Source organism: Trachymyrmex septentrionalis, unplaced genomic scaffold (assembly GCF_001594115.1).
Source record: "Trachymyrmex septentrionalis isolate Tsep2-gDNA-1 unplaced genomic scaffold, Tsep1.0 scaffold40, whole genome shotgun sequence".
In the NCBI taxonomy this organism is placed as follows: Eukaryota; Metazoa; Arthropoda; class Insecta; order Hymenoptera; family Formicidae; genus Trachymyrmex; species Trachymyrmex septentrionalis.
Window position 1 is genome coordinate 15,006 of NW_017305569.1, and position 26,703 is coordinate 41,708.

A 26,703-nucleotide genomic window follows, 5' to 3' on the forward strand; every position below is an offset into this window, starting at 1 on the left:
TTTGCTGAATATATATATATATATATATATACTATATAAAGAAAAAAAAATAAAAACATAAAACTGCTTCATGATTCTCTTAGCTTTACATTCGGGCATTCATTCCTAACGGAAAATGCTGTTATAAGGTCATCGAACACGGATAATTATCTGTTTTTGTTACTCTGAACAAATCTCAACCCTTTCTACGCCATTTCCAGTGACCTGGCACACTGTCGTTTTACATTCTATCATATTATTGAATTCTCATTAGCGACGTCTGTTTCGACGAACGCGAGGAGGACGCTGTAGCGATAACTAACCTGCATATGGCACTTTGGCTGTATGCGGGGCCTTCAGTGACACTCAGAGCCTGACCAACTTGGGTCTGTGTCAGACCCAGAGACAGTCTGCGCAGCTTAAAGACCTTGGCAAACTCCTTGATCTCATCCAAATTGATCCCATCGACTACGTTATTAGTGGCCTCATTGATCGTTGGTTGATCTGTAATAAAAGTTCATTTTATTCTTTATTTCAATTCTTCTATTCTTCAATTCGATCTATTCTCATCACGATCAGGTAATAAAAGTATAAAAATCATTACAAATCAGATTTTTTGTGGCAATATAAATCTAGTATTATGCTTAATTCTAAATGAACTAGCAGTGACCTAAGCGTTTAAAAGCTTCGGATTAGATTCCCAATCTTATTTCGAATTTCTTTATTTTAAGAAACACATCTATAGCACTTCCTTGTCCCCTATAAAACATAATAAAATCGATGAATTCTTGAATAAATATATGAATCGCGTTGCGAGCTAATTATAGAAACGATACCGAGCTGGCCATGAATGAGATAAAATATTCGTAGTTCAAGGATTACACGATAAGCAAGTTTTGCGTCGCGCATGAACAGTTTTATAGTAATTCTAATACCGCAAATGTAGGTGATTTGGGAACAGTGTAGGAAACTTGGGACAGAGAGCATGCATTTTTGTTAAATTCAGTCGTGATATCCATTCATGAGTCACTAAACAAAATTAAAAATTTAAACTATTTTTAGTGACTCATGGATGGATATGGATGGACACCACGACTGAATTTAAATTACATGTTGTTCCTGCATTGTTCCAAGTCACCTACATTTCGAGAAGGTTAGTATGTTTTGAGCAGATTAGATTTACTATCGATTATACGAAAGCTCATTTCAATTGATTCGCCGGAACGCAACGGAGCTCTGGTAAGAAGGTTGCCTAATGACATTAGGCGGCTTCGTTAAAGCAGCTACCACCGATTTCTCTCATAAATCTGTCACCCCGAATGTATACGAACGCAATAGAAATGCCCACATACTCCGTAATCTCGACCAGTCCGCCTGGTTTCTGTGCCGCGTAATAAACTGTAAGTCCTTCTTCCGCGACGGTGTTTCTACGATCGTTAATTTCTGATCAAGGCACTGAGTACTTTGCGCGCTTCAAACAAAAAGCTGCGAGCAAGTTATATGACTCGGCCATGACACGACAAATAAAGGAATAAGAATATCAAGAGCGAAGTATTCACTGCTGTTCAGTTCACAACGTTAAATGACCATGGCTTTGACCATGATTATGATTATTGGACTAGTTTCTTAGTTTTGTACGCATTACAAATTGCATAAATAAAATAAATAAGAGAGATGTAAGAGATAATCACTAATAATCATTAAAGCTAATAACGAAGTGCATAAATATCAGAGCTCGACATTTGAAATACGTTGTTTAATGATTTTTGCTCGTATTATACAAAATAATAATAGAAAAATTAGAAAACTGTTTATATACGTATACATTTTAATTACAAGATCGTCTTTCCTGATCTCTACCCGAGAAATTGTATCCTCTGAAATTCTATCGGAGAAGAGTTAACAAAGGCAAATATTTATGAGATAATGCTCGCATCTGACACTAGCAATTGAGAATCGTTAGGCTTCACGCGTCGAATGATTATTCCATCGCGTCAGGCTGACGAAGTGCCAGTCTACGCGATGATTGTGAGTTATTAAAATTATTGTCAGCCAACACGAGGTTACGCGCGCTGCTGGAATCTTTATGGCTTCCTAGAAGGCAGTAAGGAACGAATTAACGCCCCGTATATTTATATAATGAGTCTAGTATACGATATCCTATTACACTTGTCAAGCATTCTACGATCGATACTAGTTCGAAATGTTATTTTCCAGATTCAAATACAAGTTAAACGTTAAATCTACGTTCCTTCTACGACGACAGTAACGTTTCGTGAATATAGTCTGGAGAAACGCTATTTAAGCGACCGATCATTAGAAAGAATTGAAGGTGTACTTCAATTATCAGAGATATACGTTTGCAGAGTTGCGTGCGGCCGGAAGATTAACACCTTGTCAAAATGTGTCAAAAATATTGTCAGAATGTGACAACCTGGCAAGATAAAAATAAAGAGCGCTTTTGCATGTGGTAATTGCTTCTTTAAAAGTGATCATTATGCATGCAATCGCTTGTCGACATTAGCGAGTGTGCTTCGTACAAGCAAGTGATTGCGTTATAGGAAGATGGTGTCTCCAGCGAAAATTGTAATTAAAAGCTGTCAAGAAATAACACGACTACCCCGAAGGCATAGCACGATTATCATTTACGCGCGCGATGTGGACATCGTTTTAAACGCTCTGTCGAGTACCGCAGAACCAATTGGCACAGATCATTCCTACTTTCGAGCCATAGGTTAATATCACAGTAAGAAAAAGGAAATAAACTATATCTTACTCGGTGAATCGTTCAAGAGATCATCCTCCTCCTCCTTTATTGGACTGTGCATACTGCTCGGAGAAGCCTTTACCCCAGCACCGCCAGGTCCGTGCGTCGTCGTGATAGTAATCTCGCCATTGCTAGCGGCCAATCTGTTCAAAGCGGATGCAGCGGACACCACGGATTCATTCAATGGCGACGACTGCTCCGGTCTGTCCCTGTGATGTTTTTCCGTCGGCTGTGAACACAATGCGATAGTAGGGACGGATTAGTAGCTCTGGGGACGAGAGCGCTCCTCTTCCACGTCAATTATGCACTTAATAATGAGACGGAACCTCGAATCGAGACACTTTAAAGTTTAATTAGTGGAAAGAATGCCGCCAGTACGGAATACTTTCTTAACGAGATCACTCAGTGCTGAGAATTATTGGTTGCTTCGCTAATCTTGCCAGTAAGTTTACTTCACGCGTTTGACCGTGCATCGCGATTCGATAGAAATCCGTTTACATCATTAGAAAAAAAAAATGGAAAAGAGGAGCCAACAAAGGTATTTATTCTCTTTGATTCATATTTCGCAGTGTTATTCGTTGATGGAAAGTTAACTACACTAACGGTTATAGTTGAAATTATTGAGAAAGTGAATAACACGTATCGTACGGCCACTAGTGAGATAAAACGTGAAACGTGCATACGGTTTTTAAAAACAATACAACTATATACGCGATATCATGAAAATATGAAGCTTATTGTAAAAGAAAAAAACATTGCTATTTTAACAAGCAATGATGTGTCTATCAATTTCGTTGATAGCATGACATGAAGAATTTTACTATTTTATATCCGCAAAAATAGCTACATAATTACATAAAGTTAATTATTTTAAATGCTAAATTATTATAAGCTTTATGGGAAAAATAGCATCGAAACTCTAAATCTTAAAATATTTCTATCGTTTATTAATATTTCTCATATTACTGATAAATTTACTATCTATATTTAAAAGAACGATGTTGGAAAGGGCGAGTCGTACGTACTGTGTAATGATTTATATGCGAGGTGTGTCGGTGACTGTGCTGTTGAGGCGATGTCGTTAAAAGCGGTTGCTGAGAAGCCTGAACGGCCTGTACAGCCTGCGCTGCTTGCGCTTGTGCCGCCTGGGCAGCCTGAAGCAGTTGCTGCGGCTGCATCGCGCTCAGAAGTTGTTGGCTCGCCGAACTATTGCTTAGAAGATGCGGCAAAGCGGCAGGGTTCAGCCCTAATCCCGATGCCAAGCTGGGGCTCGTGGGAACTGATAAAAGGACAAGTAAACACGCATAGTACGACATCCGATGTTGAGTTAATCGCAATGTAAATTCAACAATTGTGACAACTGAAATTATACACACATTTTGATGGAATACGTTATCATAAAGAAATGATGCCGACTATTATAAAAATTTTTAATTGAGAGAAATAAATTTAAAGAGGGTCTCTTATATATGGTGCTTAAATATTTCAGAGTTATTATAATTTATGTACATATCCAATTTCGCAAATCGCGCGCCGAAATTTTTTTCAGTCTTGAAACGCAATTATGAACAAAACTAGAGCAGTAACATCACATAATAAATTGATATTGATAAGTAATTTAATAAATTTTTTATGTTAGTAGGTATCGTAGATATTAATAATTGGTGTTAATATAAACATCTTAAGAACTGTAAATAATGTAATTTATTGTGAAAATTTTTGCTTAATAAAGAAGCAATTTAACATTTTGAGTACTGTAGACTTGTGTGTGGATGGGTGATTTTGAATCGATCTTTTGAAGAATTCTTTGCGCCCAAGATCCGTTGTGTATTTGGATTTATTTTTTTGTCTTTCACAGCATTTTTGTTTGAAAAATTTTTATCGCTTAATTTAGAATTTAATGTATCGTATTAGTCGTGGTAAATAAATTTCGGTTTTCTTAATAATAATAGCTCAACAATCGTTCAGTAGAATACATTTGTTTGATAATATAGAATGATGTCTAATATTATAACCACAGGAATAAAAATGAAAAAAAAAAAAAAATTTTTTTTAGAAATAATTTTTGTTATACATCACACAATTATTTTTTAACTATCTACGTGAACTAAATGATACTGAAACTGCATACAAGTTCAACATTTGATCATGAATTAATTATTCAATGCACAATTTAGCCGCATTGCAAAATTTTCGTAACAGTAATGAAAGTCATAATATTGTGTTTTAATGAATTAAGAATTATTTTATGCGTTTCACTTGACACTTGCGATCATTTGTTCTTATTCAACATTTCATTAATAACAAGGAAATGATTCCAAGAGCATTACAAGCATCAAATGGGATGCACCTCGGTTACAAAAGAATCGTTTTTTCAGGAGATCGATGCAAGATCGTTCATCTCTAGTGTGATGCATGTATGTGCTCAGCGTTTCCTATTTCTAATTTGTCTATGAAATAATTAATGATTTTACGTGAATATTTTATAAAGTTCTACATCTCCATTGTTACCAATTACATATTCTGAAATTACTCGATAAAATTCTTTAAGATTCATGCAAGAGAAGGAAAAATCAACTAATGCTTATTAATGCTGATTTCCAATTACACAGAACGCGTCTCTGAAATATTTCGTTCTTGAAGAATTAAACATTCAATACTTGATATTACGATAGATTTAGCAGATGCAAAAGATCTATGTACATATAAATACATGTACATTTTGTTAAATTTTATCAGAAGGATAAAAATAATAATTTAATCTTACGATGACTTTGTAATAATTTCTATCAACGAGATAGTTAAAATATATTAAAATATTTTATATAGCTTCGTAGAAGCAAAATTATATTTATATCGTGACGCGCGTAAAGATGGATCAGGGGACATGGTAGTATCTCGACGAAGAGCACGCGCAGTGATATTATATTAAACGGTTACATCGAACACATGGCACAGGAAAATCTTATAAATAGATTAATATTGAACTTACCATTGCTCGTAGGCGTATTGAGCATATTTTGCGGTTGAGCTAGAGATTGGAGATTCGCCAGTGTCGTAGAAACTACTTGTCCATTACTGAGCGCCAAATTCACCATTTGATTGTTCGTAACGTGACTGACTGGTATAGTCAAAATGGTTTGCGTAGCGATACCTAAGAAATGAGAAACATTTTTCAAAATGAATGTATTTCTCTGACAGAAAATTATTCCAAGACAGAGGATGACAGAGATAATTGATTTTACAGTAGCCCTCGATAATGTTATATGATCATATTTCAAATCAATAGATACTTCATTTCTATTATGAACATAGTCCACGCGTCGTTGATCCAGGATAGGTAGTAAAGTTATCAGAGTCTCATAGAAGGATTATTAGGCAACCCATAGGGCAGGTAACCTCGCAGGCTAGCGTAGTTGGCAAACTATTATCGTCATCTTAATAGTGGGTACAGGTACTGGTACTGGACTGCGCTGCGAGAAGGACGCCTAATCATACTTAGAATAGTTTCGGGATTACCTCCAGCTCCGCTAATCTGATTACCCTGTACACGCGCTTAATATGATTACTGATCATGAGTACGTACCCGTGTTGCCACCTACAGCTAAGCTAAGCAAATCCCGTATTCCGAACAGCCATAAAAGTTTCACATTCTGAGGTAAGGTCAACCGACAATCCGATTAACGTGCAGTTCAAACGTTACCGAACGATAATGTGTCGTCAATACTTTCACTGTTGATCACTGTCTCTGACAAGAGTGTAATGATTTGAAAATATTTTATTCATCGAAGCATGGCAATATAATATTTGCTTTTCGTTAACGCGCGATCGTCTACTAAAAGCAAAGAAGAGCTCTCTTCCACATTTTTAGGAATATCGGAGATTTATTTATATCTGATATAAAGAACGATTCGCGGATGATGTTATTTCCATTTTCAACGAATCAAGGCGTACATGACCTCCCGTGTATTTTAATCTTCGTCGCTTTTTGGATCTTAATCGTTCGCACGATAAAATCTCGGACGGCTGATATCACTTTAAATAAAGCCGCGGACATTCCTGCGGACAATAATTTCTATGAACGACAACCTATTGACCGCACTTTCGAGCACTCCTCGACTCATCCTCGCCGACACTCGATGTCTATCAGAGACCAATCGAGCGTTAGTCAGTTACCATCGATTGAGTCGAAAAGCAGTGCAAACATTATTTGCCGCCACGTAACTCGTCATCCTACCGCGGCCGGTCCATATCCACGAACTTCAATCCACTTAGGCGGAATCCCAAAGTTCTGCCTCTATCCTCTGCCTCCGCTCTGCTCATGCTACATCTCTCTCTCTCTCTCTCTCTCTCTCTCTTCCCTCCTCTCATCTACCCTTTCTCTCTCTTTCTCTCTCGATTGCTAGAATAGGAACCTAACTTGGTAGAAACGAAGTTAGCGCGGACCGCAATCGATATAATAGCGGCCGAATCCGCGGAGCTGCGATGTCCAGCCAGTGAGTGCTAGGGTTAGGAGGTATGAGGGGAGGAAGGACGGACTCGAGAAAGGAGGCAGGATGGGATGGGATTCGTGAGGTTGGAGAGGGGTAGTGAGACGTTAATTATACATTGAAATTAGTTGCAGAGTTTGCCCTGTGCTCGGCGAGGCAGTCTAGGACCACTAAGTATGGACGACGGGCCGGCCTTAGTCCAAGCTCTGGTCAGAGATAGTCGATATTATATTATATATCGGCACATCTTGATTGCACAACATTATGCGCCAACACAGCGCCGTTCATCGAACGCGCGATAATTTTATGCGTGGCAACCGTCGATGGAATTTTGACTGATTGAAATTTTGATTATAATCTCATAGATTATTTGTTAGCAATCGTTGTCAACATTATGTTAATAAGATGTGCGACGAAGGGAATCATTTGTGTTCGGGAAATGCTGAAATTTATAGAATGTTAGTGTAACTTACCTTGCGAAGTCGGGATAAGAAGCTGAGCTCCTTGAATGCCCTGAACCAATTGACCAGACGTTAGGATGAATTGAGGCATCGCGACCGGTTGTGGTTGAGATAATAGCTGAGGTAACGTTGCCATTGGGGCTGAGCTAGGTGGCAAAAGGTGAGGAGCTGCCGTCGTACTCGAGGCTGTTGGTATCGTTCCGCCTTGGAATGAAAATTAACGATTTTATCAATTAAATTACTCTTGTCATCTGATTCTTGATCCTTGATCTCCCGATCTTGCAATCGCTCGCATTTCTTCATTCAGATTCACTCAAGAAACTCGATTTTATGCTTCTTACCTGACGAACTGACGGTTAAATTCAACGGAGTATTGATCAGCTGATTATTAGTTAATCCCGCTGTCATACCCTGAAGACCGGCGGCCAATGACGCGACTTGTGGGAGATTTTGCAAATTCGCTAAATTCTGAAGATTTTGAAGTGTCACCATACCGGCCACTACGCACAAAGATCCAATAGTAAGAAAACAATATTCTTCGTACGGGATCGTACGTACAAACGAAGTTTCTGTAAAGGAAAGTTTCTCACACTTACTCGTCCCGTTTAAGTGAGCTTGTGCTACTGCCGCGCGTTTCGCTTGATGGAGATTTTCAGGTGACGGACTCCGTCGCCTCTTTCGTGAATTCTTTATATCATCTATCATCATTTGGTGTTCGTGAAGTGCACCACCTGTCGCCGGTTCGGGACTTCCAGCGCTACTCCTGTCGCTGTCCTATAACAGATATATATATATATATATATACATGTATATATATATAAATATATATAGTATATATACACATGTACAATGATATATAATCACACGCCAGATTGAAATTCAATCACCTTCGATTTATACGAGATCGAACAACAGTTACGAGAAATTGAATTAAATTATACTACTGTCCGATATAATAATAGGTAATAATAATAATAATAATAACGCTAATTAAATATGTATTATTCTACTAATACGCAGCGTATTAAGAGATCAAACATCTTTCTGAATTTTCAATATAAAATGTTATGCATCATTCTCTCTCATGAAAATCAATTGAACAGCGGACGCAAAGGTTTTAATATGAGTTAACAGTCATTTCCAAAATGACCAAAACATTCAATTATACGCGCGTGGTTCGTTAGCGTGTGATGCTTTTTATTGCGGTAGTGCGTTTAATGTCGAAAATAGATTAATAATCATTCACAGTCCACATAAATGATACATATTAAAATATTCCATTTCACATCGGTGGAGGTGAGAAAAAACAATGACAGTAAATTAATAACGATAATTATTGTAATATTATACACGTAAATCAATGAGTCTTACGACAGGATCGGTGATCATTGTCGAATATTAATTTCAATATCACTTATGCGTGGCAATGAAAATTGAGCCCGCCTGTATTATCGCGATCCTTGCACATAAACATAATCCAGCAATGCGTGCGGGCAAAGTGATTTAGTTATTCACGCTCAATAACACATTTTTGGAATTAACTTGGTCGGCCGAGCCGACCGTCCGATTTAATCAATACCAATTTGGCAGGACCGCGCGACATACGGTGTATCATGACTTCCGAAAATTTTCATCGGCAAAACAACAATCGTGAAAGATTATACGGGAGGAGGCGAGAATTGCCGCGCGAAAAAATATATTAATCACGCGTTTCCCGGTTGCTCCGCTTTCGTGCCTGCAGATATATAATTCATGCATATTTACGGAATACTACCGGAATAATTAACGAACGCCGGCACATTAAGGCGTGCCGTATATACGTACATGTGCACGTGTAGTCGAGGTTCTTAGAAGACAATCTAAATTATAATAAATCGATGGAGTATATATGCCGTAATGCTTTACCACCACGAGTGTATATCGACGGTGGTGGTGGCTGTGCCGTGGAGAGTAATGTTACCGGTGCGGCCTCTTTGCATAATGGTATGGAAATATGCCGGAACGTGTATCGCCATAGTTGGATACAGATTAAGCGTTTTAGAGCTTCGACACTCGAGTAATTCGGGAAAAAGAGTTCCCGCGCGGATAACTGGACCCATGAATAAATCCTAGAAGAGCTTCCGCGGTGGTTATCACCTTAGACGTATAACTGCTTTCATCAAACGGATTGGCACAAATGTGAAAAAAAGTTTTACGTAATTTATAGTATCAATGACAAATATAATATATTAATGATATTTAAAGACGACAACAAAAATCGAGTTGTTGTCGAAAATTGTATAATTATATTTTTCATAATTTTGTAAGAGAAAAAAATTGCAAAATGAAAAGCGAATACTTTTTAAATCAACCGTAAATATCACATTAATTGTACTATCGAAGTCTCAGTATATTCAGCTTTTTTTAAAAGGGGTATCCTCTGGGTGCGGCTTGTAATCCCGGCTTGAATTTTCGTCAAAGTCGCACAATGGGCCGTACGCGTCGCTGGTCGAGGCATTTCATTGCATAAAAAATAGATAAAGCCTGGTCGATAGGTAACGAACGAAAATAGGAGGCGCAGAGGGTACGGCGGTTCAATTTTTTTTCCACGCAAATTCGTAAACGGCTATACCACCGGTATAGCCACCCTATATTAAATGGACGAGGCGAGGAGGATTAGTTGAATGCACAGGTTCGACCATTTTGCTTGTAAAAGTGCACGCGATATACAACCAAGCGTAGAAACATATGTTTACGAGCTTCCGGTATTTCGCATAAATTAATCAGTGTTGCCGCATGAACTGCAGCGCGTGAAACAACTTTGTGCGAGATCGTCGACTTTGCTAAAACTTGCCAAACAGTTATTTGTGTATGGAAACAAATAATTATGTAGAAACAGAAATTAAGGTGTTTATATTATTAATACAATTTTGATAAAAAAGAATGCATTAAATGAATTTGTTGAAAATAAACGACTTTCAGATGCAACTCCAAAGATTCTCTTCTGTTTTTGTACATTTCTATAATTCTCCTAATTGCTACAAGCGTGCATTATAAAAAGAATAAAATGCATGGAAGAATAAAATGAACATTAATAGTTAGTTACATATACTAAGATTTTAATTTGTGACCAGTGTCTAAGATTCCTTGTGCTCTACATCTTGAGACTCATAATATCGTAGTCTATATATTTATCTAAGCACGTCGAACAAAATCATGCCGCCTATGCAATTGATTCCACCCAGCATCAGCGCTTTAAATTCCCAGAGAGAAATCAGTCATATGATCGATAAAAAATCATTATTTCGCATCCATAAGCCATCTCGCTAATGCAAAAAAACCGAGCTGGATCCTCTCCCTCCCGCGAATGGGGCGGACGGTGAACGCGAACGGCCAGTGGGAGGCGCGAAAAAAATACACGGGGTAGAGGAAAGAGGGCGGAGAGCGTTCGGTTGGTCGTTGGAAATGCAACAATAAACATTACTTATCGGCACGGGGGTCTCTAACAATGCGTATACGAAGAGAAGCGGCGCGGCTGGTAGCAAAGCGCAAGTTTTTTGCAATAAAGTCATTTCGAGCCGTTTGAGTTATGGGTAATTCCTGTGGAGCGCCCGGGCCTCTGCGCTCTAGCTGGCTGGTCCGAGTCCGGTCCATTGATTAGTATTAATGACTTAGCTGCACTCATTTCGCCCGAATAAAAGTAATTGGATTTGGCTTCGACCCCGCGCGGACCGTGTTGTAGTTTGGCGTCGGCGGCGTCGGGCGGCGTCGGCGGCGTCGGCGGTGGCGACGGCAGCGGCTGGCAGAACAAAACTGGTGGGCGCGTGTAAAAATACATTAATATCTGTTTGCGCTTAATAAACGATAGCCGTGCTGACTTCAGACTAATGGCCGTATTCCGGAATCGGTAATACGCATTTTTATGTTTCTTTCTGAAACGAGGCGCCGCCCGCATCGTACTGGTTTCATCCCATCTTCGGCTGTGGCTGTGGCTGCTCCTGCCTTTGGCGATCGATTTGTCGAGCGGGGTACCGTTAGTCGTTATGAAAATTGAGCGATTTTTTTGGCAGGGAGAACTATGTACGCGAGTTTTGTTCGCAGTCAAAAGTACAAACACGAGTGAGAAATATATAGAAATTTTTATAAGTTGTCACACAAATTGCGAATTATAATTTCGAAAACATTAATATGTCGGACGAAAGATATGAATATATCTCTACTGAATTAGAAATAGAAAAGAATGTTACTAAAATTAATATATGCATAACTGTATATGACTGTGGATATAATATGTATTTAAAAAAAATTCGAAGTCGGCGATTATGTTTAACTTGATTTGAATCTCACAAATTGTTTCAAGCGTTTAAACCATTTGATTGAGTGATTCTGTCGATATAGTACGCAACCAAACATCGCTTGGTAAATATATTCAAACAGTTTAAAACTGTATAATTTCATTTGAATCTTGTAAATTTTATTTATATTTGCGTGTCAATAGTTATTATCATGCGATCAATCGAGATCAATAATTATACAATAATTATTCAACACGTCACAGAAAGGCATAAAAAGGCGAGAGGACGATGAATTTCTTTCACGATTAAGAATTCTAACGAATCCTGTGGGGGTCGCAATTATCACGTGGTCATTGCGAAAGGGTGTTATCGAGAGTGGAAATCCAGCGAGACAGTGGCAGAGGGTCTGCTCTCTATACGGAAAGGATAGAACGGAGACAACGGAGAGAAGGGTAGACAGAGACAGTTTGGCAGGGAGAGAATCATGAAGATAGTCATAGAGGAGAAAGACAGGAAACGCCAGTGGGAAAGAGAGGGAAGGAGAGAGTAAGAGATAGAATCCGCTCGACCCCTCGGTTCAGGCCGCTTTGTCTGTAAGTGTAATTAGTCCAGGGTGGGGTTCCTGGGAGTCGAGGCTCGGGGGTATAAGGGAGGGTAAAAGAAGGGGTTGCAGCGGGGGAGCAACGGGGTGGTTCATCCTGGCTTCCCTCGCCCCGTCCCTCTGCCCCACCACCGCCTTATTTATATGCAAATGAGCTTCATTTCGCGATATTAATGTTCCACCCGAGTCGGCCTGCCTCGGCGCGAAAGGGTGCGAGGATACGCGGAAAAGGGTTCGTCCTCCTGCTTCGTACGTGTTTACGTTTTGCTTGCATAGACAGCAGTCGAGTCAAAATGTCAAAAATTGTTGACGATCTCAATGGCCGAATAAATAACATGCGTTTCATCTTTCAACGAGCGACATAGTACGTAAACTGAGTATTATATATGACAGCACGCATTTAATTTGGAAACTATGTTTAGAGGTGAAAGTGGAATAAGAAATCGTTCGTTCTAGCGAAGCGTGTCGGGTTGTCGAGGAAACGAGTGAAGAAAGATTAAAAGAAAAAAAAGAAAGCAACATACGAATTGCTGACATCTTGATCTCACGCTTTATCGTAAAAGGCATAAAACATAATTTTGTTACAAAAGTTTATTACTCCAATAAAAGAGTTTCTTGAAAGGTCAACCTTCTCTTTAAATAATTCTTTTTCATCATCTATAACTCTACGAATAAGTTAACAGAAGTTATGGAAGAGAATCAGCCTCCAACATATAAATCAGAGCACAAGAGTTATAAATATGAGAAGCGAATATAGCGAGGATTAAATGCAAGATTTTTGAAAAAACTAATATGTTTAATGTTTCGTTTTATATTTATTTTAATAAATCGAGAGCAACGCGGCTATCATCGCGCTACAAGAGAATCCGTCTTACGGTTGCTTCCTCCAACGTGCCGCGCGATTAATCGCTATAACACGATGACTTGTCAGCCTTCCCAGGCGGATCGAAAATTTCCAACGGCACGTCGGCATAGTCCCAAGTCGCGGCACTTACATGGCGCGTAGGTAGTACAGATAATGACCGATTTATCGTAACGAGTGGAGCGTGGCGGCGGGTAGACAGACCCCCATCAAGGCCCCACCGGGGTAAATTAACAACAGACAAGCCACTTGAAACATTACCGAGGCTTCCTTGCGAAGCAAGCTGGGGGTGGGCTCGCTGTTGCCTTACTCAACATAAATTAGGGCCGATAGAAAGGGTAGATTGCAGAATGTTGAGTGTATAACGACCGGCGCGCACTGCCGGTAACGGTGTCTCGAGCATCCGCGCGTCGCGTCTTACTCCTGCGGCGCACGCGAGCCCGAAAAATCTTCGTCGCTGCACGCCACGGGATTTTACACGCTCATGCACAAGAAAATTTAAACGCCAATATCAAGACTGCGAGGTCCCACGTTTTAATCGATTGTGTTAAAATCTAAATTTAAGAGTGAATTTAGTACTTAAAAAATTATAATTTATTAAAATTATATTTAAGTCATTTCATTAAATAGTAATAATATAATAAAAGTAATAATAACAGTAATAATTGCTATTTAAAATATTATTTTAAGTATTAATTATATTAAATAGTAACTGTTAAGAAAATCTTGAAGCATATTAAATATTCTTCGAATGAATTAAAACACCATGAGAGTTTCCTAAACGAATCAGCATCGATTTTCTATATTAAAGAAAAAAAAAAAATCGCGCATGTATTTATAACATGATTTGATTTTATAAGATTCGTTAATGATTTTACATCATTGGTGTTCAAATATATTTTCACGTTATAGCTGTATGATATTGAAGGGGAAAGTGATCGTTACGTTCAACGATTTCTCCAGTAATGTTTCCTGAGTTCCTTCGAAAAGCTTAATTACGGCGAGTCAGCGAAATAATTCGAAATAGGAGTAAACGTTTGTGCCGACGGTATTTGCATTTAATGGATATTAAAATGAATGACCATCGCTCATTACGAATGCCGCGGGGCGTCCGTGGTAAAATCGTGGGTAATGAAGTCGCGGGGCGAATCTTACTTGTAAATGGATCCTTCATTATATCCAGATACAGTTCTTTGAGGAATGCGTTCTAACGACTGTTCGGACACGCTGCTAAGAAATTTATGAGAATTTCTCACCGCAATATTGAAAATACAGCATAATCTTCTTTAAAAAAAAAAAAAAAAAAAAAAAAAAAACGTATGACTGAATTATCTCGCGAATATGCAGTCCAGTCATGATGCTGTACTTTTGAAATAAGTCCATTTACACAGTTACAAGTTCGATCCCTCGCTGTCTAGACGGAATGTGCTATTGAAAGAAAAGAAAAGAGTTCTCTTCGAATATATTTTATACGAGCACGCAAGGTTTTATTTTCCAAAATTTTCTCTCCTCCTTGACCAGAACTGTAAGCAGTTCGAGCAATCTATTCCGGGTATTCTTCACGGCCGGGCATCTTAATGCGCACGAGTCGTAAACCGCGCGGACGTGGTGTAAATCTATTCGTACCGTCGTTGTTTAGCTCGGTCTGTGCTCTAAGAGAGGGCGGTCGGTCGAAGCAGAAAGAGAGGGAGAACGGGGACAACGCCGGGGGGTGGTTGAGTGAGAGAATCGGAGGTGGGTCGACCGATGCATGAATATACATGACCTTACCACCACAACCCTTACACCGCAACGGGGCTCTGCTTACATTATTGTATATCTAATTCCGCGGATGGTTCTCAAAATTTGCTGAACACCGTGCAACGACGACGCGCCGCGACGGTCGCCTACGTCTGACTGAGAATCACTGCTGGCTCACGACATTATGCAGGCAGTCTACATATTATACATTCGGACTGGGATTCAATTAAGTTTGGTTAGACCAAGTCCCTCTCTCCCGCATCCGGTCTCTACTTCCTTTCTCCGACTAGCTCACGCCTGCAGAGGTGTTCCGAATAGCGCGCATTTTTGGTACAGCCGCGATATTGTCGTCAAATAAGATTTTCATCAAGATTCTCGTCTAGCGTTGTGTTTCTTGAATATCGCAATATACTTTCGCTCATGATATGCATTTTGTTTTATGAAACAAATAACGATGCACTATAAAATAGTAGGGTGCAAAAATCTTTCTTTTTCCCTGGATATAACAAGTACGTGCTATAAGATAACGAATATGTTAAATGACAGATATTCTATTATATGTATTCTAAAGATAGCGTGGCAGCTTGCAATAAAGTCGCACGGTGTTGGTTTCGTGTCTCTTGAATTTCTCAATGTAAGAAAATCTAGGAATCAGTGTCGGAATTCAGCGGAACTGCAACGGAGGTCGAATTACAACCTAATTCACCGAAACCATGATTATCCATCAGCCGACTCAATCATAGCCGAGTCAGTCCTCGCGACATGAGCAACGAGAGCGTTTGACATTTGGCGGGCGTAACCAATCGTGGCAATAAGGTTAATTGAAATACGTCGAGTATAAAGCGTAGCGCTGAGAATACTTGTACTAGTCGATCGTTGGTGCACCGAATCAAGACACGCATACGCTCATGACACACTTCGATACTGCTACAGGTAATTAGCGGGACCATGTGGTGCACGAAGAGACGTACGGGATCGTATCGGCAAGTGCGCGAGCAAAGCGCTCGTCAAAAAGAATGACGGATAGGTCGCCGAGGGAGAGGGGAGAGGGGGAGAGGGGAGAGAGGGGGAGGGGATAAAGATCACGTAAGGGTGGATCAGGAAGGGCATGAGAATGGTTGGCGCGCAGCGGGCAGGAAAGCGAAGGGACGCTAAAATAATGACGGAAAATTGCGCGTTTCCATGTTACGCGGCGCAGATCGTCGGCACTTAATTCAATTCGATTGCGATACAGTTCAATAATTCGATTAATTAAAAAATATCACAGAGCCGCTCAGTCGGCTCGATCGGCCGCCGCGCCTTCCGCTTCGCGAGAGGCGCAAGGTCTCCGGGCGGACGCCCCCCTTTGAGCGCCTCTGATTAAGAGGGTTGGCGTACATCGATGGCGCAGAGTTCAGCTAATAGCTGAAACGCATCCCTCGATGTTGCCCCATCATCTGTAATTATTTGATTATGAGTATCGAACGCTCGGAATTCCCGAAAATCCAACAACTACGTCCACTTCAACGATTTTTTGTTGCACGTTCCAGCTGATTTTTTTTTAGCTTAGACGCGATATACATATATACTTGACACAAAAAAATATTACGATTGCCACAATTGGGAATAATGATAATTTTCACTCATCAATACATTTGGTTGTGACAAGTTGAGTAAGATGGATCTTTACAGCTGTAACCCTTAAGATATGCCAATCTAATAATTATCACAATCTATATTATTATGTTACTATAGTTGTTATAATCAAACAATGTAGCTATTGATGGGCAACTTTTGATCGTGGCATCCGTAGCCGTTTTTCCGTGTAAAAATATTAGTAATTATATTAATACGATAATATATATATATATGTATATATGTATACACACACACACACACACACACACACACACACACACAAAAAAATATTACATTCTCTAATGTTATATTAATTATATTAATGGAAAACTTTTTCCATAGATCGTTTAGCAGCTCAGAAAATGAAAATTATAATAGATGTTTACGATTGCTTTTATACTGTAAGAGACCGAAATTTTTTCCAATGTTTCAAATCAATTAAAATTTTGTCACGGCTTTATTTTATTCCCTGTAATTTTTGCGGTCGTGAGGAACGCAAGTAGTATCAAAAAATTGCGGATAACCAGAAAAGTACCGTCATACTGTCGCAACTTTATAAAAAAAAATGTAAAGAATTATTTGTTAACGTATAAACGTAAAATAAAATAAAATAAAATCAGAAACTTAAGATCTTTAATTATTGATAAAATCGATTTTAAAAGTAGCGATACGTGCAATGTTTCAATATTTGAGAACATACCACGACATACCATTGCTATATCAATGTTTAATTAAAAACAAATGGCGCGGTGACGTCTATATCTGCGGATTACTTTCTATTAGCTAATTAATTACGCTATATCGATATCTCTCCCGCTATTTCATTAATATGAGGATAACGACATAATAATGCGACTGCTACGTCACGCGATGCTCTGTGACGGTTTTCCGACAAATTCGAAAACCAGTAGATAACTGTATTGTTAGATTCCCCACATACTTAAAAATAGCTGACGACGGCGCGCCGCCAAGAAGCATTCGGAAATGTTATAATCCCGGCGCAGTGTCATAATGATAATAACAACGCGTTAATTAAACTCGCTGATTTATGCGCCTTTCATATTGTAATTGCTCACCGAACTCGAGTCGAGACGCAGAAAGCGAGCGCGCAGCTACGGTCTCGAGCGATCTCTCGCTCGGAGAGCTGAGATAATGCGAACGAATTAATGAGTCAAGGCGCAATTAATATCGACTACTCGCGCTCGCCGTCTAGCGGGAAAACCTCAGCGTTATCTTTTGCCTTTGCGTAGTGAGAAAGAAAAGAAGAGGGGAAACGGAAAGATGACTGCAGATTTTCGCAATTTTTTTTTCTACCTTACAATCGTAATAGCACGGGAGATGTTCGCTCTCCTGGCGATAAAGTGCGAGTTTCGCTCGCGCAAATTGCGTATTCTCCTTTCGTTGCCCAATTCAGCTCAAGAGTCTCGAATACAATTTGTTACGATTTAACGTCGGCCGCGGGGTGAGGGTGGGAAGGAGGGAGGGAGGGAGGAAAAGCGGGCGGACGCAAATCGCTTATTTACACCGTGAACGGTGTAATACGCACGCGCTGGGGGCCATATTTAGTTTACCAACCCGTGGGTATAATGTCTTTTTAGGTACGTTAATTAACAGTATTCATTTTGCACAAAGGTTTCTAATTACGCACTGTACGGAGCCATAGACTTAGTACCGCCTCCGCCATGGAAATGTTATGTCCTTCCTCGAGGTCTGGAGTTTACGACGTTGACGTCAGCGAAGTGCGACGGGTGCAAGGCCAAGCAGTTTCAGGCTGATTTTCGGCGGGCGGACATCGCTATCGGCATCGACATCGACTTAGCTGAGGCTCCTCTTCGACGTTCGCAAGATTCTACGCTGCGGACGAGAAGACCCAGGAACGGTCGGCCGCCACATTGCGGGTCAATACTTGTCCAGCCGCTTCAGTTAGCAGTCGCATTAATTAATTATAATTAAGTTTTAGTTGACGCGGCCGTGGAGCGGAGCGGGGTAAGCAAGGCAGGTAGCTACGCGACTCGCATTTTGAACATTACCGATATTATGCAGATTTCACCCCCTTTCGCCGCCTGGGTGTACCTCCTCTTCCCTCCCTCCCTCCCTCCCTCTCCATTTCTACTATAGCCTCTCCTTCACCTTACAACACTTCACCCCAACCATCGCATCCCCGCGCTTGCTCCTGCACCCGTCCTCACCCTTCAAGACACGCTCGCTTCTCGTGCCACTTGCCAAGCGAGTCGGAGAATGAATTATTTACTTATTTACGGTACGGAACTAGCGAGCGGCTCGTTACTTACCTATAGACAGTCGAATTAAAGCACCAACGTTGAAATCGCACGTCCGCCCGTAAAGGGTCGATAGAGAGTCGTTTATACACGATGCGCTTCGTAGTTTTCTTGTAACATGTCTTGATGCGACATTTCAAGTTAAGCGCCAGCGATTAAATTGCGCTCATAATATTCGTTCTGAAGCGCGCGCTTCATATCTTACCAGGCACCCCTGGAAAGCTTTGCGGACGCTTCGATGAATTTTCTTTCATAAAGAACATTTTCGTGACCAGTCGAGTGCGGAAGAGCGCGGAATAGGACGCGCCCTACGGCTACGGCTTCCGCCTTTCGCGAATGGTTTTGGCAAGGGGTTGCTGAAACGACGTCAGACGTAGTCCCGAGCGGCGGCAACTGCACGTCGCCGTAAGAAGCTGTTAATCTTCGGTAATAAACTGTATTTTCATTATAATACGGCATGAATATGCAACGGCGATAATGGCCTTAATATCCCGGCATGCATCTTCCTGTGCTTTACGAGCTGAGCCTCCTCTGCCGGAATTTGAGGCGTACTCACAGTGGATTTTGCGACGACGTTACTGTGCCGCCGCTCTCAAGAAGATCTCCTCCTGAGTACAGAACGGCGCATTCGCGACTTCCTTCTCGAGGCCGCAGACGGAAAGTATCATCATTTCGTCATTTATTCAGATTACTATTGTCTACGATAACGCGCGACCACGCAATCAGCTGTTCCATTCCATTGTTTCGCATTCATTTGAACAAAGCCAATTTTATAACGCATATTTTTACGCGCACGTTATGTCACGTATTTAAAACCTGAAGTAGAATCAGAATTATAAAAATGTTTGCTGCGACAATAATTTATTTAAAGTAATTTAAATAGTTCAATTCTGTCAGGGTCTCCTAATGAAAATTCGTTCATACCGAATTAAATTCAGAAACGTTAACGTTGGGTTACATTTGCAAAACTAATTTTCTACCTCTCAATATAGAAATAGGACAGGAAAGGACTACGCTCGATCGAGAATCCGAGATTGTAATGGGCGCGATACGTTACGCATCGCCGTTAATGCGAGCCGACTTAATGTAAGCAGCGAGCGAAGGAATAATAGTGGCCTAGCCTACGGACATTCATTTATCTTAGTTTATTGCCAGCTGCGAGGAAACAAACACCGCTAGAATACGCAACGACGCGCCATTAACCCCTCGGTCGCTTTGCCAACCTGAGCTTAACGGTGTGTCGTGCACTTTTGCACCCCGAGTACAGAGTTCGTCCTCACATTCGATGACGACTGAACGATACATTGTCGTTAACGTTACTTCTCTCATGCCACTTATGGTCGGGACCCGTACGATATCCTGATTGTGTTAATCCTTCCGAGTGAATAGGACAGCGAACGAGACCAAACATTTACTTTCGTTATTCGTATTCATCTGAACAAAATGAATCGAACTTAAAAGAGCTATCTCAGCTATAGTTTGCGCAGGATACAGCAAACATAAGCCCGATTGCACTGATAGTCGTTTACACGAATCATATTGGGATTCGAATAGAATAGGAAAGGAAAGGAAAGGAAAGATGTCTTTCCTATTACTCTTTGTCTAGAAGTGCCCGCCCCCCCCCATATTATTTTAGTCGTTATTACGTAGATTTTTTCATATACTGAAAAAACTGCACAACGACAATATAATAATATCGTTACGGTTGTTAAGAGTTACAGAATAGGCCCGTAAATCGTACCGACTTCATAATATCAATTAATTCTCTCTGCTCTTTATCTCTCCTTTTTTTCTTCAAACTTCATTCTCTATAGCACTTTAATTATCTATCTCTCCCTTGCTATTTCGCACTTAATAAGGTTTTCTAATCCCACAATTAAAATAACGCAAAATGTCTGTGTTCCAATCTTCTCATTACTTTTCTGCTGTTCTTTCATTTACCTCGCTACTCAGATTTACTTTCGCAACACGCACGCGTTGCAATGCGTACGTCTCTATTTCGGTAAGAGTACTGTCGTCGTAATGAAGAAGAAACGATACGGAGACTATGAGAAGAGGAGGGGAAGAGAGATTCCGTAGGATAACTCCGGCGGAAAACCGAGACGAAATCGGATACCGATCGACCAAACTGCGCGTAATTAGCGTAGCGCGGACCGAGCGTTGTTTTCTAGTGAAACAAATTAGACCGTTGTGTCGCACGAACGAATAAATTTAGAGAATGTTTCGCACCGAACGAAAAAAAAAAAGCAAAAAAAAAAAAGGAGCGAGAGAAGCGAGCGCGAGCGAGAGTAGGTGGATACTGGAGAAAAAAAATTCGAGAGGGTAAAAATGTTTCTGGCATGGTGTATAATGGACGCATTGCGCGCGAATATAATGAGATTTTACAGTGCAATTCACATAAAGCATCGGAAACAACAAAAGGCTAGGGTGGAGGGGAGAAGCGCGATAAAAATGCCTGCGCCTAAACACATTATTTCTACCCCATCCTCGCGCGTGCATTCACCGCGCGACGCTCCCGATCTCCGACCGTCGACTCTCGCCGCCCCATTATCATTCCCCGGACTATTTTTCACCATTTCGAATACCTCGTATTATGTGAAAATTACGATACATAAATGAAGGATATCGATACATATAATTTTCTCAATACGAATCAATCGATCGGTGTAATTCTTGTCGATGTCGCCTAAACTTGACCGTTTCGGTCATTGACAAAACTTCCCCTAAAGCACCGTCGTCTTATGTACCTATTTCCATATATTTTTCCTCGTTGAAACATTTCCGGTCTTTCGAATAGCCTTTGAGCGTTGTCAAATGCCAGCGGTGACTTGAAAGCGAGCGAATAAACTGAACGAGGAAAGGAGAGAGAGAGAGAGAGAGAGGGATGGTGAAAGAAAATTGAGCCGAGAGAGAAAGAGAAATAGAGAGAAAGAGCGAGACGAGACAAGGGACGATAGAGGCAATCGCTGCGGGGAGCGAGCAAGGGTGGGAGGGAGGCGGAAGGAGACAAAAAAATTGGAGGGTGCGTTTCGTCGCGCCGATAAATTTTGAATGCACCTACCGCCGTCGGGAGAATTAGTAGCCTGTTGGTAATGATCAAAAAAAATTATAAACAAAAGATTCCACGGATGGCGAGCCTTTTTCGTGGATCAGCGAGGCAAGCGGAGAGCGCTTGCGAAAAGCTTTGACGGTTCCCGACCTGGCCGACATGGCTCTCATTGCCAGCCAAACCTACGACGCTATATTTAAAAATCGGCGCGCTCTCCCGGAAACTTTCACTACAAAGAGAAGGGGCCAACCGTTTACATCGGGTTTATTAAAATCGTGCACTCGCGGATGAACTATATAGCCAAGCGAACGTACATTGGAGTCTAGGTTTCGGCACTCTTCAATTTCGTCTCTCTCGCGAGGCCAAAGTTTTTCGGGAAAACCGTAACTCCTACAATTGTGTCCTAAATTTTGCTGGAACGCCGAGGTTTACTCGCGGCAACATTCTTTGTCTTTTTTTTTGGGTTTTTTTCCTACCGTGTGTATCACTGCTGGATTCGCTCGACCACGTTGACGCAGCGAATTCGATATCATTTATTACGGAGGGGAACAATACGCCACTACCAATTCGCGTGCCTGATGCATCATAAAGGATCGCAGCAACAGCGGCAACCATCCGTGATGCGCGCGACTCGACACTTTCGAGCGGTTGTGCAATAATGGGCCTGCTCTTTAATAATGCGAGCGTTACGAGAATTCGTAATCAAACCAGATGGCACACAGAGATGCGCGTCGACTCTGGCCAGGCGCGGTTGGCGCGTAGCGTGGAAGAGAAAGAGGAAAGGGAGGAAAAAAATTGTATTGACGAAATCATTGATACAACGGGCAGTCACGCGTTATACAAGCGCCGATTTTAAACACGAGTTCCGGCTGACGCAAGTCGCGCATCCGCCCTGACGCGAGTGTGAGCTGACATCACGCGCTCTACAGGGCACGGATTCATTATTTTTAATTAAACAAAATAATAATACGCTTATTAATTGATTAATTAAACATCACGCATGCATTACGCTCCTCCATCAATGGCATCGTCATTTAATCCACCCCTCGAGCCTTTGGATGCCGACTGCTTGTTAAGCTGACTTTCACCCCCGCAGTTTTACTAGTCTGTATCGGATACACAAAGGAAAGGAAGAAAGAAAAACTGATGAACGCGAAACAATTAAGTACATGTATAACAAGTCCCCGTCCATCGATTTCTTCGCTCCTTAAGCCAGAAATACAAGTTTTTACTCGTGAGTTCTCCCTTCATTGAGCGAGACGAAAAATGTACAAAAAAGATAGATATTTAGGGAGGCCATACATTGCGTGGAATACGTATTTGTTGCGTTCACGCACTGTCGTTTAATTAGCTGTTATTGTTGGTAGAATTGATAGCGCGAATGAAGAGTAAGGGCGACCACACAAAAATAATCGTCCAACAAAAAGACATCATATTGATTTGCATAAGATGTTCATTGGTCCAGCGGTCTTATGTTATGCTTATGCAGCTTTTGTCATTCTGTGTTTAGTCATCAATCAGAAGTCAGAAGCTAAAAATTGACGACTGTGATTGGTAAATTTTTAGTTTCTGACTTCTGATTTATGGCATAGACTCATGGCATATATAAAATGTAAGACGTAAGCAATAAGCGAATTTGTCAATCGCAATAGAGAATGTAAAACAATAATCTTGTAATTGACCAATTCATTTACTACTTACGTCTTATTGCCTTACAGTTTTACGTTGGTCTTACTCTTCATTTGCGTTACCAATTCTACCAACAATGACAGCTGATTAAACACACGTATATTCCAGGCAATGTATGCGCCTCCCTAAACGTCCGTCTCCTTTGTACATTTTTCGTCTCGTTCAATAAAAGGAGAACGCGCGAACAAAAAACTTGGACAGAAGTAGATCGTATTGTCAGTTTCGCGTATCCAAGCATTGTATTACTCAAGAAAAATCATAGTGGCAAAACCAACGGCAGTTCTTTAACGTAAATGCGCATAATGCAGTCTCACAGCAGCGGGCGGACGCGCGTAAGCGCGACACGCGCGAAGTACATAAACTTCCTGGCGCAAAAGCGAAGCTAGAAAAGCGTGCAAGTTGCGGTGGCGAATGCGATATAAAACGCCTTTGTCTTGCAAAAACCCGCAGACGTATATCATGCGAGCCCAGGCCGCAGGCATTGTTTTACTCTCGCATAATTACTGCGAGTCACGTTTTAAAGTTGAATTTCACCTAAATAAAGCTTAATATTATTATCGCGGGCACAACCGAGGCGCTGCTGCCATTATGAACCAGTTACACTCTCAAATATCGTTATACCGCATGATCGTTTTCGCGATATTAAGTGCGGCGCCGGGGTTTTTTCAGTGTTTTTCGTGTAGTGTCGACCGCGACCGGCGTTAATTAGATGCAAGGTGTGGACGTACCTTGCCCCGAGCTACCACGTGCTTTTGACGTTAACTTCATGATGCCTTTGCTCGTTAACGACGATGATGTATGTTGGAACCGTTTAAAACTCCGCTGAAACGTCGCACGCTCTCTCGAAAACACGGCTCGAAAAATATTTCGGACTCTACACAACGAGAGAAGTTTAACGAGCGATTTTATCGCGCCACCGGAAGATCTTCTTAACATCTCCGTGAGCATCGCGGCGTACAAAGATAAAACATACATAATGAAATAAACCAAACTTGTTATATATTTTTCGAATCGAATGGATACCGGTATATGTGTTCACGTATATTTTTTCTGTTTTTATTAACTTACGTTAACGATTCTAATTTTTGTTTATGCCATTCGACGGTGTTATCGATGAAATTATTCTTTGAATTCCTGAGAAACGTAACAATTTTTCATTGCATATCCGAAACTGGTATATCGGTCGTATGACTATCGACAAAAATCTCCGGCCGTGGAGAAATCACGCGGAAAAATGACACCATTCTCTGGCTTGTAAAATAAATCCGCGAACATTAAAAAATCCATCCGCTGCATATTTCCATGAGTATCACGAGCGGCGTTGGCACACTCAATTTCCCTTTCCTTGTATTCGATACATGTCGCTTTCCCGCAGCTAGGAGGCGACGTATTCGTACGTCACGCTCGAAATAAACGTCAGTTATCGACAATGATCCAGCGCGTTACGAGTGTGTGGATTCGTTCCTACGTGCCATTTCACGTCATCGCACGGTATAACGCGTGATAGCGCCGTAATTTTGCGTTATGCATTTACCGTGCGAAGCGTCAAAAATAAAAAAAATAAAAAAGGCAAAAAAACAGGGGGAAAAAAAAAGGAAAAAAAAATGAGGAAAAATTAGACATCGCTCGTTCGTAGACACAGTCGCGGCAAATTTGTTTATCGGCGTGCGAGAGCGCCGGGACATTAATACACGGGGCGTCACGGCGATAACCATTCTCAATATCCATAATTATTATCAGTGGCGGGCGATGTTGGCAGCTACGGCGCACCACGTGACTCGTTCCCGTCGAAATAAAATGACAACGTTCATTTGCAAATGCGCGAAAGTGCATTATTTTTATTGGGTTTGTTAGTAGCCGTTTCCGTCGATGTGGCCCGACTACTCGTTTACGCAGATTCGTGTGCGCGCATCAGCTTCGCGTCGGATGGAATGTATGGTGTGGACCGACCAAAAAGAGGGGGTGCGATGGGATTTACCGGGGGAATACGGGCGTCGATGGATCCCTTTTTTCGACGCGCATACATAGATATAGAAAAATTATCCCGTCGATATCTGGCAACGATCCTATGCCGCGATCGATATATGAATGCGACGCGCGGTCTCGGAAACTCGAATTTCAATAAGAAGGTCTCTTTATTGGTCAGCTCTTCGAAACCGTGTGTGTTTCGTCGAAAATTTGTCGAGACAACACTGATAAACGCAATGAAGAATGCGGGATGCATTACAAAAATAAATGAAAACGATGTTACAAAAAATATGTTTGGTAAATAATCCGAGATAAAGTTACGAGTATACGTGACGTTAATTGACTTGGGAATATAAATATCGCATATAATTTTGCAGTAACGTAATATTTACCGATATAATAATTACGGATAATAAGTAACAATTTCCGCTTCTCGTAACGGCAAATAAAACATCCATCTCGTACGCCCCCTCTATTATTTTTCGCCATCCTCGCCGTTCAAATCGCTAATTGAACTCGTCTCGTTACAACTTTCTCGCGGCACAATCCAATAATGCAACATCCATTTCTGTAACGCTAATCACAGTAATTTTACTCGGCAATGGGCGAGATCGTCGTATCTCCGTTCTTCAATGTAATTAAAAATTCGTGCGATCTCCAAATTCTCCGTTAATCTTCAGATCAGGCAGAGATAATCTATATAAAAAGAAAATCGAACAAGTGGTACATCAATAAAAAACACTTTTTTAATATCATCTATATATTTTCTTTAAAGTTAAATTGTCTGTATATAAAGCTCAATAATACTGTGTCAAGACATATATATATATAGACTACTCTTTTGGAGTGAGATTCAATCTTACTCTTTTTTTTTTTGGAATGAGACTTCATTCTTTAAAGTGACTCTTTCACTCCAAAAGAGTGAAA

The 26,703-nt window shown here is 40.8% G+C and overlaps 1 protein-coding gene across 5 annotated transcripts in view; it reads right to left on the bottom strand.

Moving 5' to 3' along the window:
- Positions 1-26,703, bottom strand: part of LOC108751148 (POU domain, class 6, transcription factor 1) — a 163,329-nt gene that overhangs the window by 6,270 nt on the left and 130,356 nt on the right. For all 5 annotated transcript variants that reach the window (XM_018491196.1, XM_018491200.1, XM_018491195.1 and 2 more), the window contains 7 exons: positions 8,294-8,471; positions 8,039-8,197; positions 7,710-7,901; positions 5,739-5,900; positions 3,772-4,025; positions 2,756-2,975; positions 303-483 (listed from right to left, as the gene is read on the bottom strand). In XM_018491196.1, coding sequence (XP_018346698.1) covers positions 303-483; positions 2,756-2,975; positions 3,772-4,025; positions 5,739-5,900; positions 7,710-7,901; positions 8,039-8,197; positions 8,294-8,471 — 1,346 coding nt within the window. The remainder of the gene's footprint in view (positions 1-302; positions 484-2,755; positions 2,976-3,771; positions 4,026-5,738; positions 5,901-7,709; positions 7,902-8,038; positions 8,198-8,293; positions 8,472-26,703) is intronic.